General features: G+C 45.0%; 1 protein-coding gene across 1 annotated transcript in view; it reads left to right on the top strand.

The window, feature by feature from the left end:
- The window catches only part of LOC118223584 (mediator of RNA polymerase II transcription subunit 14-like), a 32,079-nt gene extending 17,067 nt beyond the window's left edge, over nt 1-15,012 (top strand). Inside the window, exons 17-30 of the mRNA XM_035410301.1 lie at nt 453-613; nt 2,385-2,531; nt 2,907-2,998; nt 4,400-4,552; nt 6,108-6,377; nt 6,790-6,918; nt 7,145-7,256; nt 8,956-9,138; nt 9,588-9,826; nt 11,473-11,652; nt 12,503-12,610; nt 13,325-13,450; nt 13,909-14,098; nt 14,258-15,012. Coding sequence (XP_035266192.1) covers nt 453-613; nt 2,385-2,531; nt 2,907-2,998; nt 4,400-4,552; nt 6,108-6,377; nt 6,790-6,918; nt 7,145-7,256; nt 8,956-9,138; nt 9,588-9,826; nt 11,473-11,652; nt 12,503-12,610; nt 13,325-13,450; nt 13,909-14,098; nt 14,258-14,331 — 2,164 coding nt within the window. The 3' untranslated portion in view covers nt 14,332-15,012. The remainder of the gene's footprint in view (nt 1-452; nt 614-2,384; nt 2,532-2,906; nt 2,999-4,399; nt 4,553-6,107; nt 6,378-6,789; nt 6,919-7,144; nt 7,257-8,955; nt 9,139-9,587; nt 9,827-11,472; nt 11,653-12,502; nt 12,611-13,324; nt 13,451-13,908; nt 14,099-14,257) is intronic.
- The last annotated feature ends 97 nt before the right edge of the window (nt 15,013-15,109 follow it).

Here is a 15,109-nt window from a genome sequence, read left to right as displayed (position 1 = left end):
CTTATTTCCTGTTTCCCTCTCCATAGTGCCAGCTTTTTTAATGGAATTGGATATGGCAGCATTGTTGCTTTGGATATTTGTTCTATTTGGGTCATCACCTTACACATATATCCATACAACTTTCTTGAATTAACAGATAACCTTGGAAGCATTCATGAACTTGCTGTGAGAAGCTAGCCATGCTAGGAATAAAATAAAACAATATTTATCTGGATATTAAGATTTAAACATTTTGCAATATACAGGTACATATACAAACCATTGCTGCATTCAGATGTTAAAATACTGCACACTGCTGCTAAATACATAGAAAATATTGACAATACATTGCCGTATATTCCATTGCTATAAGGGGGAAGCCCAGTGATAGCCAGCTATAAAAAATGAAAAGGGCCCATTAGACCATGTGTACGTTACGGTTGAGGTGAAGCCCAGCTCTCTGCCTCTGTCAGGATCCCGCCCAGTAAAGGCGTCGGCGTGGAGACCCAGAAGGCTCTAGAGCGCTCCCTGCTGGACTGCACCTTCCGCCTACAGGGCCGCAACAACCGCACCTGGGTGGCGGAGCTGGTGTTTTCCAACTGCCCGCTCGCCAGCACCTCCATCAAGGAGCAAGGTCAGTGCTGCCGCACCTGAATCAGGGCGCACATTCACACAGCTGATCTGGGATCAGGTTTGCCCTGGTCATCCTCATCCATTATGAGCTGAAAGGCACAACTGATCTTGGATCAGGGTCGGTATTCCAGGCCTGTATTACAAAGGCTATGGACAGGGGAAACAAAAGGCATGGCGGATCCTAGATCAGGGCTTGTGTCCATGAACAGTCTCGGTGTAGGAGCGCTGATCTTGGTTTAGCTTTCCCTGTACACGTTGTAATCCTTATCCACAATGAGTTAAAAGGCAGAACTGATCTCTTATGAGCTCTTCTTCTCTGAGGTACTTTATGGACAGCTGTGCAGAACTGTGGGCTTTTCTTAGCAGTAATCCCATCTGCGTAGTGTCACGTACTACAGAAGTTGTTAAATTATGTACAGCTTCCTCACGGAGCTTCATAGAAATAGGTGAGAAATGTTGCTGTGCTTTCAGTAACGGCTCTCAGATGATGAAAATGCTTAAATTTTTGACAATATAAGAGTATTTTATTTCTTTTTTTTGAGGTTTGTGTTTTGCATCAAACCTTGTTCTTGAAGATACAGTTTGTAGCTCATTCTCCTAATTCATTTTTGTTGCCTTTTATCCCCACGTAGACACTGAGCTATACCAAGCACAATCCTCCATTTCCTATACATGTTGGAAACTGTCTCTGTTATAGGACAATCACCAAGCAACGTCACCATAGCAACGTTTATTTCATTGCCATCTCGTTGTCCTGCCCTTTTTCCCCCATCCCAAAAATGCTGTGCTGCTGTCTACATTGATCCCTGTGAAAGCAGCATTAGCCTGCTGGTTTTGACGATGGGGGCTCTGTGCACATTGGGCCTCAAAGCGAAGGCCTGACAGGTGGTCTGTGTTCAGGCAGCACAGACCTGGGTCTGTCTCCTCTGTGCCCTCCCTGCGCCAGACAGAAGCGCTTCTTTGCGGGGGCATCGAACCGGATTCCGCCACAGGTTTTCTGTTGCCCTGGGCGACGAGATGAGCCAGTGGTTTGTTAGGATTGGGTGGGGGGTGTAAATGTATTCCATTCCTCCTTTATTTCCTTGTTCTGTGATAACCCCCCCCATAAGAGGATCCTGTCATATCGGCCTTTGGCTGCCAGAGGGATACTCAGGGCCTCAAAGTGACTCCTGTTGAAAGTGTTAGTCTCATAGAACTGTCTTGTTTTTACCTTCCTCCTCTCCTAATGGCTTAAAAATGGGGGTGTTGGCTGTTTCTGGCCAATCAGAGTGGGTAGAGTGAGTAACCACCCACCCTATCCCTGACATGCTCTCTTAATGATCAAACGTCTTAATCGTTTGTATATGGTCGTATGTGTATGTTTATGGTCTTGTTTGATGGACCGCTCTTTGGTTTAGTGATATACTTTGTTTATTGAGTTTGTCTCTGCTATGCACTAGGAAGACCGATGTTATTTTTTTCAACTTGACGAATAAAGGCATCTGAACCTGGTCTGAATTAATGACGCACGGGTGAACAGCTCAAGTGAGGACACCGGGTGTGACGGAGCTCATTTCTGGGCTCTCGAAGTGTGTCTCGCGTGCAGTGAGGGAATATTAATGAGCCAGAACCCGAAGGGCCGGGGGGACAAGAATAGGAAATGGAGAAGGTCTGGTGTCATTACAGATGGCTTTCTGTGCGAGTGGTAAATAGGTTTTGAATGTGAGCGTGCGCGTGCCTGTGTGTGTGGGCGTGTGTGTCTTTTGTGCCTAATCGCTCTTGCGTGTCCACAGCTTCCACCCGCCGCGTGTACCTGACCTATGAGAACCCTCTGTCAGAGCCCGTGGGCGGGCGCAAAGTGGTGGAGATGTTCCTGAACGACTGGGACAGCATCAGCCGGCTGTACCAGTGCGTGCTGGAGTTCTCGCACTCCCTACCAGGTGAGCACCACACGGCCACGAATATGATGACTGTGTTTCAGAGCAGCGTTTATATACGTTATTTTTATACAGAGAGACAGACGCACGTCTTGATAGGATATTTTTATTTCAGCGTGTTCTGTTGAATAAACGTAAAAAGACAAATAGGTGTAGTTCTGGAATGATCTATCTGTTCAGCGTAGAGACTCATTCGCTGGCGTGCGCGGACGGCGTTTCCTCGCGGTTGCCGGGCCAGCTGGGAGCGGAGACGCCTGCGCGTGCGGCGGCGCCAGAGCTCTGCGCTCTCCCGCATGTTTATTCATGACGTCTCAAGGCCCTTGTACTTCCTGTCTCCTTTCTCACCCCTCCCCCTGCCTCTCTTCCCCCCACCCACAGACATCCCTTCCTATCTGAGCCTCTTTGCGGAGATCCGGCTGTTTAATTACCGCAAGCTGGTCCTGTGCTACGGCAGCTCCAGGGGGAGTTCGGTGAGTGCCAGCCGGGGAAGCCTCCCTCAAATGGGAGCAGGGAGCGGGCGCGGAGACCTCGGCTCCCGCCAGGAGGGATTCGGTGGTGAACTACTCGCGGGGTGCTGCCCCGCCAACCGAACAGCTACCCTCGGCTAGCGCAGATCCGTTTGGAATGCAACCGTAACCAATCAACAAACCCTCACGCTCACGGTTAAAAGGAAAACTGGCAGAGTGGTCTATATTAAAAGAAGGAAAGAACAGCGCACACTTAAGCTCTGTAATGTGATTACCAGTGTTTCCACTTCAGGTCTTTGTCCGGGCACTATGATTCACATTCCAAACATTTCCTTAAAAGGCAATCGTACACCTGATGGCAGCTGTGATGTCATGAGATTATTCGATTACATTGCCGTGACTCACATTGTATCGACTTCTGTTGTTCACATTGCGACCAGTGATGCCTTTAGTGGTCATTGACAACGTAATTCAGTTAAAAAATGGATCACTCCTTCAATGATAACACATAAGATATAATTTAACACAGTTCTCTACATATTCACATCTTGTGTTTTGGAAGTCCAAATCTAGGCAGCGAGGGGCTCTTTGAAAGAAAGAAAAAGTAGCCGAAATTAAGATGTCAAATATTAGGCTTCCTTCCTGAGCTTCTAATGTGTGACCAGTGAACTGTAGAGCAGTCACTGTTGGAAGCATGTTACGGTGAGGCTTCACAATGTATTTATATGAGCTGGCGATGCAGTTCCACAGAAACTGCCCAGAGCATGTCGTTTGGTCCCTCGCCAGTGAAACTTGTGAAAATGGCTACCCATGAGTTATGGTCAGAGGGTGAGAATTCCTCCCGCCAGTCCCCAGAAAATTCCGTAGGCCAGCACAGGAGCCGTATTGTGACTGGTTGGGCTCAAGTGCGCTCACAATGACTGCTCTGTCTCGTCTTCCTCCCCACAAATCTGAGTTTAGCACCGCTGCCAAGACCTTGGGGAATCTCGCCACAGTTACAATGGGCGTAGTTACAATTCAGTATTAATGTTCGTGGCACCAGCTTGATGTCGTTTGATTAGAATGTCTGCTGGTGGTTGTCATACGGAGGACGGAGTGTAGCACAGTGGGTAAGGAACTGGGCTTGTAACCGAAAGGTCGCAGGTTCGATTCCCGGGTAAGGACACTGCCGTTGTACCCTTGAGCAAGGTACTTAACCGGAATTGCTTCAGTATATATCCAGCTGTATAAATGGATACAATGTAAAATGCTATGTAAAAGCTGTGTAAGTCGCTCTGGATAAGAGCGTCTGCTAAATGCCTGTAATGTAATGTAATGTAATGTAATGTAATGTAATGTAATATTCCCAGGGGAACAGTTTTAGTGGGTTTGGCGAGACTCAGCGACCCGATCTCTCACCCCCAGGTCACGATCCAGTGGAACTCTGCCGCACATAGGTTCCACATCTCTCTGGGCACGGTGGGGCCCAATTCTGGCTGCAGCAACTGCCACAACATCATCCTGCACCAGCTGCAAGAGATGTTCAACAAGACTCCCACAGTAGTACAGCTGCTGCAGGTAATCTCCATCCGCCGTACAGCAGTGTCACAACAGCGACGTTCTGATGTTGACTCTGAGCTGAAGGCACTGCTGCTATCGCGCAATGTCACGTGAGCTGACCGGATCTCAGGAGATGAAACTGATGCCATCTGCGGTGTCTGTGACATTAAACTTTACTCAATTATTTAGCAAACCTAGGGTGATTGTCCGCGCATTAGAAATTAGACTTTAGAATACTAATTGTTTATGTGTAGAATTTGACTATGTTCTTTAGCATACAATGACCTTTAAGGCATTTTTGTTTAAGCTCATCTCGAGAAGAGTATTTGCTAAATGTGATGTAAACTTAAATGCAGCATTGCATACACAACAGGGAATTTGGTATATTTTATTTTATAAAATAAGCTTTCATCTTGATCCACCCCAGCCCATACATCTTTTTGAGAGATTGAATAATGCTCTTATTTAGACCTGGGGTTGTCATCAACTAAAAATCTTGGTTGACTAACTGGCAGTTCATTTGACTAAGAATCGTTTTTTTTCCCCCATAAGTAAAGACATCCAATTCATTTGAATTATTTACATTGTATGCACTGCCATTGTCTCTTGGCACAATCTGTTGTTTGATGGAGTTTTTAGGAAGGTTTACATTGGAGGGACTGCTCAGAAACCAGAGTATACCCAGGCAATTGCAAGACCACTGTGTTGATTTTTTTGTGTGACAACTCAGACTGTGAAACTGAGGGTGGAAAAACCCAAGTGCTTGCAACGTCACTGCACTGATTCTCTCGGTGCCGACCTGCAGGTCATTGGCTGTTAAACCAAAACAAAAAATAGATTTATAATAATGCATCATTTAGTATGCTTGTTCTAATAATGCATAATCTATTTGCTAGTTTATTGGGCTAATTAAACAAATCTTAATTAAAAGGAAAATGCAATGTCATTAGACACAGCTCCAGTGCCTTCATGTCCTATCTTAAGTGAATGTGAAGATTGCTTCAACAATTATTTTTTGTTGTGAAGTGCAACCACTAGAACAACAAATTAAACCATAATAAGAACAGCTTTTATGCCTTATGCTTTTAAAAGCCCATTCGTCCAGAACCAGAAAACAAAAAATGTTTCCATAAATGTGCTTTTAAACGTCCATTCTTCTGAACCAGGAAAACAACAAGCTTCCTCATAAATGACATAAATAACGATGAAGCCCAGTTGTTCAGAAAGAGAAAATTAGCATTAATGCGGTTGTAAATAAATAATGAAAAGAAGCTGATAAATGGAGCAACAATAAATTGTTTTTAGAACTTCTAAAAAATAATAATTTCACGAATCTAAAGATAGACGTAGGCTATTCTATAAACCGGACCCGATAATTACATCTACTTACTCAAAACAGCGATTGCTCATCTTACAGAATCTTAGTCGGACGAGCGGTTTCAACTAAACAATTGACTGTTCGACTGAACGAAACTGGCCCTATTTAGAACGCGGAAGGTTAACGCGTTAAAATTATGACGAGGAGATGCGTCGACTTGAGCGGGAGCCGCGTTTGGTTTCCTTCTTCCTGCAGGTGCTGTCGGACACCCAGGCCCCCCTCAATGCCATCAACAAGCTGCCCACGGTGCCCATGCTGGGCCTGACGCAGAGGACCAACACGGCCTACCAGTGCTTCTCCATCCTGCCGCAGTCGCCCACCCACATCCGCCTGGCCTTCCGGAACATGTACTGCATCGACATCTACTGCCGCAGCCGGGGCGTGGTGGCCATCCGCGACGGCGCCTACAGCCTCTTCGACAACACCAAGATCGTGGAAGGGTTCTACCCGGCGCCTGGCCTCAAGGTACACCCTCTCTGCGCTCCACAGACCAAACTTTACTTCTCCTGAATTATGCCTCAGTGCTTCTTATAATGTCAAGCGCATTTCTTTTTTTTGTCGAAAAGAAAATCGGTGACTAATTAAATACGAATTTTTATTTTTATTATTATATTATTACATGGTTGGCAGGTAATACGCAATATCTTGTGTGTTTTCAGTGCTTTTTCTAGTTTAACATTAGGCATTAAGTTCATATAAAACCAAAACGATCAACATTTAACTTACTTTCAGAAGCATTCATACTAGTATTTTGCATAGTTATTGCTGTTATTATTAAATGCACCTGAAGAAATCCAAGCGTAGTGATGAGGGGCCTTTATTGCTCTTGTGCTGGGGACTGATGTTTGGGCGTCTCCTTTCACCCGTCACCCCGCAGACGTTCCTGAACATGTTTGTGGACAGCAACCAGGACGCCCGGCGACGCTCCATTAACGAAGACGACAACCCACCCTCTCCAGTGGGCGGAGACTCCATGGACTTCATGTACCAGCTGCAGCCTCAGCAGGTGGGAGGGGCCTCATGCAGGCCAATGGGCAGCTGCGCACTGCTGCTGCTCTGTTTTGCCTGTATTTTGCTAATTGTTCATCATCCCTCAATATCTTGGTGTGAAGAGCCCAAAATAAAAAAGATTAAGTAAATGTAAATAAAATGAAATTGTTAGAAATTAAGTGTGCTGGTCCTCATTGCATAGAGTGAATAGGTTTTCTTGAGTTCTCCTCCTCTTATTGCAGTTTGGGAAGCAGCAGGCAGGAGGCGGAGTCTACCCTCCCCTCACCTCCCCGCCCGGCCCATACCATGCCAGTGTAGCACCCTCACCCACCATGATGCCAACACAGTCTCCAGGTAAGAAACCTGCCGTCCTGTTTTGCGTCATCTGTGTTTGGCAGCCAATGAGAGGGGTAAGAAGCACAGGTTACGGCTTGAACTGCATGTCCCGTTGCCCTCAAACTAGTGTCTGTCCAGCAGTCTGTCTGTGTGTCTACGGCCAAGTTTTATTTATTTAACATTTTTATTTTCCCAGGAAATTCCTTGGGCTAAAATCTTTTTTCAAGTGAGTCCTGGCTAAGTCAGCAGCCACAATGAGTAAATACAATGCATGAAAGGTCACAGTTAGCAGAGACTTTGTTAAACACAAGTACAGTTCTTACCAGAAGTGATATACCCAAGGGTAATGAATTCATTAAAATGTATTATCGCATTTAAATTAGTTTAGGATGTTTAGGATTAGAAAATGCTGTTCTCCTTAATTCGGAGATTGTGGTAGGAAAACTGTGTAGATAGTAACTGTGTAGATAGTAAGGGCATTCATTAAAAGACAGAAGAACAGCCATAGAACGGCTTTTATATAAAAAAAACTACCAATGGTACTGTTTGCGGGTGCCTACGGGTGACCAACCTAGTTTTTATGAGGCGCAATGATGTGCGCGTGACAGAATTTGTAATAAACCTGTGGGAATAATAAACCTGAGAGAAGTTTGCACTGTGGGTGGGTGTGTGTGCATCTGTGTTCATTTTCTCCCTCCAAGTGCTTGTGTCTGTGAGAATGTTTACATTGGCTCTACCAGCATCTATGCTCAGTGAGTGGGAGAAAGACGTGCCTGCATCAGATCAGACGGTAGAAGCATGTGTTTGGGCCTGTGCCCCCACTTACCCATCCAGCCAGACCTGTCGGGGAATTTCCACTGTCCTGCTTCTGCCTGTGTGCGGCGATTGCTCCGCCGGTGTCTGACGGAGCCGACCAATAGGGTGATCGCGTGCTGACGGAGCCCACTGATTGGTCGATTATATGTGTGGGTCGGGGCTTCAGAGCACTTTGAAATCATGAGATGAAAGATGGTATATGAAATAGTCTATTATTAATATCTCATAATGGGCCTGTAATATCCTGTTGAAGGTCAGTGCAGATAGGATCATGTCTAGAAACTGGGAAGTGACTATTTTCCAGGTGGGCAGTTTATACAGGTTTCTCTTGCTACACTAAAATCACATGGTCTCTGGTCTCATTAAATGGCGAAAGGGCTTTCCGTTACTGAATTTGATAATTGGAGCAACTCATTTTTACTGATTTGTTTTGAAATGTAAAGACCAGGGGCAGATAAAGAAATGATTTAACAACGAACATGAATTTTGCAGCAGGCAAAATATGCTCTAGAGTATTCATTGAATTGCCGCTTTATATCTCTGATGTCATCTCGTATGTGCGTGTGATATTCATAAGATAAGAATTCCTACTGCAATCATTTTTTCTAATGGGCATATCTGCTTTGGTCTGTCTCAGTTTAACCTTCAGAAACTGCTAATGGTGAGACTAGACACTTGGTACTTTGACTCCTTAGTTTCTTCCTCTCTGTGGCTCTAAAAGTGAAAATTTTCTTCTTATTTCGCCACTGACACTGAACCTGGCCAAGAGAGCAGCATAAATGAATATGCATAGACGGGCAAGGCAATAATACAGTGACTTTATTGTGATTGTTATTCATGATGATAGTGATGATGAAGTATTCATTGCCCATACAGCTGATACCTTGCATTTGTGTTGCAGGAGCTTTGGACCCTAGCTCTCCTTATGCCATGGTTTCACCCAGCCAGCGCCCTGGCACCTGGCCAGGGTCGCCCCAGGTTCCTGGCCCCTCCCCAGGGGCACGAATCCACGGGATGTCCCCAGGGAACCCCTCGCTCCACTCTCCCATTCCGGATGTCTCTCACTCTCCACGTGCTGGGACCAGTAAGTCGTTGCATGTTGAGGCCACTGCAGCTGTATATTTTTTCTGCCGTCCACCACAAGAGTATATACATGCAGAATCCAGGGGTTTAGCATCGAAATGTCATTTTAGGTAATAACACATAAAATATTCGATCACTTAACTTGCTTCAGTCATAATGCGATAATTTTATTTCGCCTTGCGGTGGTTCACATTTTGACCCTTGGGTCTTCATCACAACATTTTGCTCTCTTGATACATTAGTCAGTTAAAGTACTCTTATAACTGTTGACTTGATGCCTTTCTGGAAAGTTTTGTTTTTCTCGTGCCCAGTTAGCTATGTAGTCTGAACGGAGAGGCTCAAGTTTGCAACAGACACTAGCGGTGCATAGACTGGTGACAGTGTAGAAAACCATATGGTGTTCACAGTGCCGTGCCTGCTTATATGCAACTTCATTCACCGCATTAACAGGCTCCCAAGCGATGTCATCCAACATGGCACCCCATCGTAGGCTACCTCAGCGCTCATGGGCGGCCTCCATCCCCACCGTGCTTACCCACAGTGCCTTGCACGTGCTGCTGCTGCCGTCGCCCACACCCTGCCTGGTGCCCGGGCTGGCTGCCAGCTACCTGTGCTCCCCTCTGGAGCGGTTCCTTGGCTCCGTCATCATGAGGAGACACCTGCAGCGGATCATCCAGCAGGAGCCCAATGTGAGCCTCTTACTCCGTCTGTCTGTCCGTCTGCATGACTGTTCTCTCTCCATCTTTTGCTTTTCCTGTACATGGCCTTCTCTGTCTTCGCCTGTAAATGTCCATCTGCTCAGCTTTCTTCTATCTGGCACCTAGCTCGCTAGCCAGTTTACTGGATTATTTCACCTGAAGAGTTTGATTGTTAGCTAACTGCCTATGCTAGTCCTGTTAGTCTGCAAGGTATAGGACTGAAATACTACCATGTTTCATGGAACTTGCCTAGAACAAAGTGTGTGCTGCAAACAGCTCTGTCTCACTGTTTCTTGGAAAGACTGGACCAGGTGACTGCAGCCTTCAACAATCTTCTCCTTGCTTTAAAATGATTTGGGGAATTTTATAAAATCTCACGTTTGTCATTGGTCTTTCTTTTCTAACGACCAACAAATTACGTATTTAATAAATCATCAGGCTTGGTTGGTATTCGTTAATTAACATTGCTGTAATGGTGAGCTGGAAAACCAGAGGGTAGGAAGATTGTGCTGGAACCTTTGTTTATATAAAGTTATGACATAAAAACAACCCCTATTCATCAGTCTGTACATATTTGTCTATGTATATTTTCTCCACCTTTTTTCCCCCCATGTCTTCATCCATCTCCATTTTCTGTTGGTCTGTTTGTTGTTTTCAGTATATTAGATTATATATTTCCTTTTCCATTTGTCTGTCTCTATATTCTTCAACATCCTACTCCCTCTGTGCATGCATCTACTTGACCTACCTTCTGATTATTCATCCTTCTCCATCTTTCTCTCCTTTATGAGCTATTGTCTTCAGTTCTTCATATTTCTCGTTTTTCTCTAATGATATGTCTGTACTTCAAAATTGAAATGTCAGACAAAGTGTTTGATTCTCTCATTAGCAGTCATCCACACTCGCATTTAATCTGAGCTCGGTTGGCTTTTCTTAATTGGTTGAGTTAGGATGCCCCAGAATGACTCCTGCGAAAATGGACATTATGCTAAGCAGGCCCCCTCTTCAGGTTGGGGAAACTCAGGCCTGTCCACCTCTGCTCTCTCCGGGGACACACACAGAATGCAGGGCAGCCCAATTAACAGGGAAGGTCACTGCATCAGCTGTAGCTCTGTTGCCTCAACCATGTGGGCAAATGGAAATGGCTGGTGTGATGGACAGGTGGTGAACCAAAGGCCCCATACCTTTCAGATATTTGGCTGTACAAGAGGGTGTGGAATGAATGCTAATGATTCAATGTTCATTTGTTCTCTTAAAACTGTTAACCACATACCAGCTCTACAGGATTTATCTTGTATTGATAGACAATGTACTAATAAAAGGTCTTTGTTTTCCCCATCATTTTATTGACCATTTTTGGTAAGGACATTAAACCCAGGCTCTCCACCCCATTTCGACCTATAGCATTTTAAATAACCTGCTTGCTTACAGTTTCTCCAGTGTGTAGTTTGACAACAAGATTTAACATTTTTTTAAAGGAAAATGCACTTGACAAGAGAAGCCAGGTGAAGATCAGCTAGCTTGCAGCTTTGTGAATGTTGCTGCTTGTCTACAGCAAGTGCTGGCACTGTAGGGTTGATTCATCCTGTGCATATGAGGAGCATGTCTGGTTTATGGTAGTACTGTTCCCTTTGCAGCTCAACATCCTTACCTCCAATGAGCCTGGTGTCATCAATTTCAAGACGGACGCACTGAAGTGTAGGGTGGCACTGAACCCCAAGACTTACCAGACCCTGCAGCTGAAGGTGACCCCTGAAAATGTGGGCCCATGGTCCCAGGAGGAGTTGCAGGTGTTGGAGAAGTTCTTTGAGACCAGGGTGAGACCACATGCACATGCACACGCCCACACAAATGCATATCCTTTTGAAATGAAGAAATCAATACAAACGAGATTATATCAGTATGAAAAGGAAGATGTTAGCCCTAAACCCACATCATGTGTTTGTGCGAATAAAGCATACTTTAGCTAACCGCTGCAGGGCCAGTGCTAAAAGACAGACAGCAGAGCAGGCTAATGTGTGAAACCCCTACCATCTCCTCACGATGAGGCCACGAGTGTTTTTGAAGCTCTCTCTGTTAGTCAGATGTGTGGTGGGCGTGAGCTAATTTCCTGTGTGACCCACTTCCCAGACAGCTGAAAGGAGGCTCTCTCCCTGCCCACTCGCTCAACCTGGGCTGCGCATTCAATTTCCAAGGCAGAACTCTGGCGTCAAGCGTGTCCTGAATCTTGTTGATGCCAGTGACTTGGGGCTTTTGAACGTTCGGTAGTGGGTGGTGTCATGTGACCTTCCCATGTCCTTACCATGTCATTGCATGCAAGAGCAGGTTGGGAGCCGAGAGGAACTGCAACATGTGGTTTTACCGTTGTTATGCAGTTCTTCTGGCACATATCACTGCATTGGTACCAATTTGATTGTAGCTTTGCTTATGTTTAGCTCTAGCTGTAATTTTCTACACATAATAAATGCACCTTCTATAAGTCACTTCAGTTAAAGGTACCTGCTTCATCTCTGAATGATCTTGGGGGGGTTGGTGGCTCATCTTGTGCTTTTGGGGTGTTCTCAACATGATAATCTGGATCCTTGCAGGTCAAGATGAGCGTATGGTACGTGGAGTCATTCTCACACTGTAGTTAATATTCTCCGTGTTCTGAATCTCTCCTATCAGGTGGCTGGCCCTCCATTTAAGTACAACACGCTAAATGCCTTCACTAAGCTGCTGGGAGCACCCACCAACATTCTGCGAGACTGTGTCCGCATCATGAAGCTGGAGCTGGTGAGTCTGCTGTGTGTCGCTGCCTGTGGGGAGGTATGCATCAGTGTTCAATTCAGTCAATTCAGGGAAATAACTGAAATATCCGACAATGTCCTGATTCATTTTTCTGAATTGACTGAATTGAAGTGGAATGAACCCAAATTCTGATCAACATAACATCTGGGTGTGCAATAACAAAAAATGTGGACACTAACCAGTGTTCAATTCAGTCAATTCAGGGAAATAACTGAAATATCCGACAATGTCCTGATTCATTTTTCTGAATTGACTGAATTGAAGTGGAATTAACCCAAATTCTGATCAACATAACATCTGGGTGTGCAATAACAAAAAATGTGGACACTAACCAGATGGTCAGCTAAGCCCTGACTTGTCCTTCCTTTTTCTTAGCTACAGGATGTTCTGTTTGGTTACAGGACCTTATGGTGGTGCATTACTATGAGTATTTATGCAGAGGTGTGCCCAAGAACAGAACATCCATTGTCTTCCCCTTGGCCTAACACCTTCATGGATATACAAAATATGCATAAATCTGGAATATTTCAGCTGCAGTGGGATAGTGATGGAATATTCAAAGTTAAGAATATGAAGCTGACCATCTGGTTGATGTATAGAATCTGTGGGGAAAGCATGCCTGTGATGTTTGACTGTGTGTGGGGAGGTGGACGCGGCTGGTGTCCAGGTCCATGACGCTGGCTCTCTTATGTGCTCCAGTTCCCAGACCAGGCCGCCCAGCTCAAGTGGAACGTGCAGTTCTGCTTGACCATACCCCCTAGTGCCCCGCCCATTGCACCACCGGGGACCATAGCTGTGGTGCTCAAATCCAAGATGCTGTTCTTTGTGAGTACACCTGCTGTCTTATGCTGAGGAACCCAGTGAAAGGCACCATGGTTCTACTGTTCATCCTGGCAGCCATTTTAACACCCTAAACAGGCTAAGGAGCTGCAAAGCGAGCCATCAAAAAGCTTGTTTGAAAACTGTAACTGAGGATACTACAGTTTTGGGTCTATTTAAGGATATGGCTCAGAGATAAATACATGCCATATAAGAGTCATGTGACTTCATTTATATAGGGCTTCATGTGTGTTTGCTGCATATGTGAGTGTTAGTTTCTGCAGGTCAGCTTTAATAAAGGTTTTAACATGTATAAAATGTTTTTACGCATGCCAGCCATTATCTTGATAAAGGAAACCGGTATAAATATTGCTTTTTCTGGAGCTAATACGCTGTGGGTAAATCTGGCCTGAAGTGCAGTGTGCATAGATTCTGATCCATCCCCACGCCCCCTCCTCCCCCAGCTCCAGCTGACCCAGCGGCTGGTAGCGCCCCAGGAGCCCGTGAGCATCATCGTGCCCATCGTGTACGACATGGCCACGGGGTTGACCCAGCAGGCGGACATCCCGCGCCAGCACAGCTCCTCCGGAGCCGCCGCCCTCATGGTCAGCACCATCCTCAGGAGGTTCAACGAAATGCACCCGCCCCGCCAGGGTGAGAGCCTTTCCGCCTGCGGTTACTCAGTGGACCCGCTTTTGTGTGTGTGTGCATGTGTGCGTGTGCATGCATGTGTGTGTGTGTCTGTTTGTGTGTGTGTGCGTGCGTGCGTGCGTGTGTGCTTTAATCTCATTTCTCCCTTCTTTTCCTCTTCAGGTGAATGCACAATATTTGCATCTGTTCATGAGCTCATGGCCAACCTCACACTGTCCCCTGGTGGACGCCCGTAGATTAAATTCTACATCTCCGAAGCAGCTCTGGACATTGTACGCACTGGCTACCAACGAGACAGTCGAATAAAGAAACCTCTCAACTGCAGCTATTGGGTTTGCTTATCCCAGGTGTACGCCATTCTGAACAAACGGAAAGGGAGTGGACTGCGATCAGCGATCAAGCCTTTTGTTATTCTATATAAATACATTTTGTAATATATAAAGAGGCAATCAAGGACCTCTTGAATTTACAAGCGGTAAATCTCTTTGAAGAAGTAAATGAGAATTATATTTTTCAGACTCACTGCTTTCATTGGGGGGTAAAAAAAAAGTGTCCAATGAGTTTGAGGTTTTTATACCTACAGCTGTACATTTGTATATTACAGTGTTTTGAAAAGAATACAGATGACGTTTTGCAAGAAACTTTACTCAGATTCTTTTTTATACCAATGCTGTTGAGGGGTTGGAGCCGTTTTCTTTTTTAATGCTGTCGGTAAATATCCTTCCTTCCTGATGTCATGACAGAAATTAAATACTTTTTTCAGTTACGACTGTCAGTTTTATTACTGTAAATCTACCTGTATAAGCATTGTTTTAATATGATTGCCTATGCGGGCTAAAGCAAGAATCTAAGACCTCTTGTCTGTCTGAAGCACTATTTAATAAATAATAAATGGATACTCTGAAAGGATACATCAAATTGGTGATTTTTTTTTGTTTTTATTTATTTTATTATTTTTACATATTAAGCTGTTTTTATTCTTGTGTAATTATTTACATTGCAATTTTGCAAGCC

This window comes from Anguilla anguilla, chromosome 3 (genome assembly GCF_013347855.1).
Source record: "Anguilla anguilla isolate fAngAng1 chromosome 3, fAngAng1.pri, whole genome shotgun sequence".
Lineage (NCBI taxonomy): Eukaryota > Metazoa > Chordata > Actinopteri > Anguilliformes > Anguillidae > Anguilla > Anguilla anguilla.
Note: the sequence above shows the minus strand (reverse complement) of the source record. Positions and strands in the feature narration are given on the sequence as shown.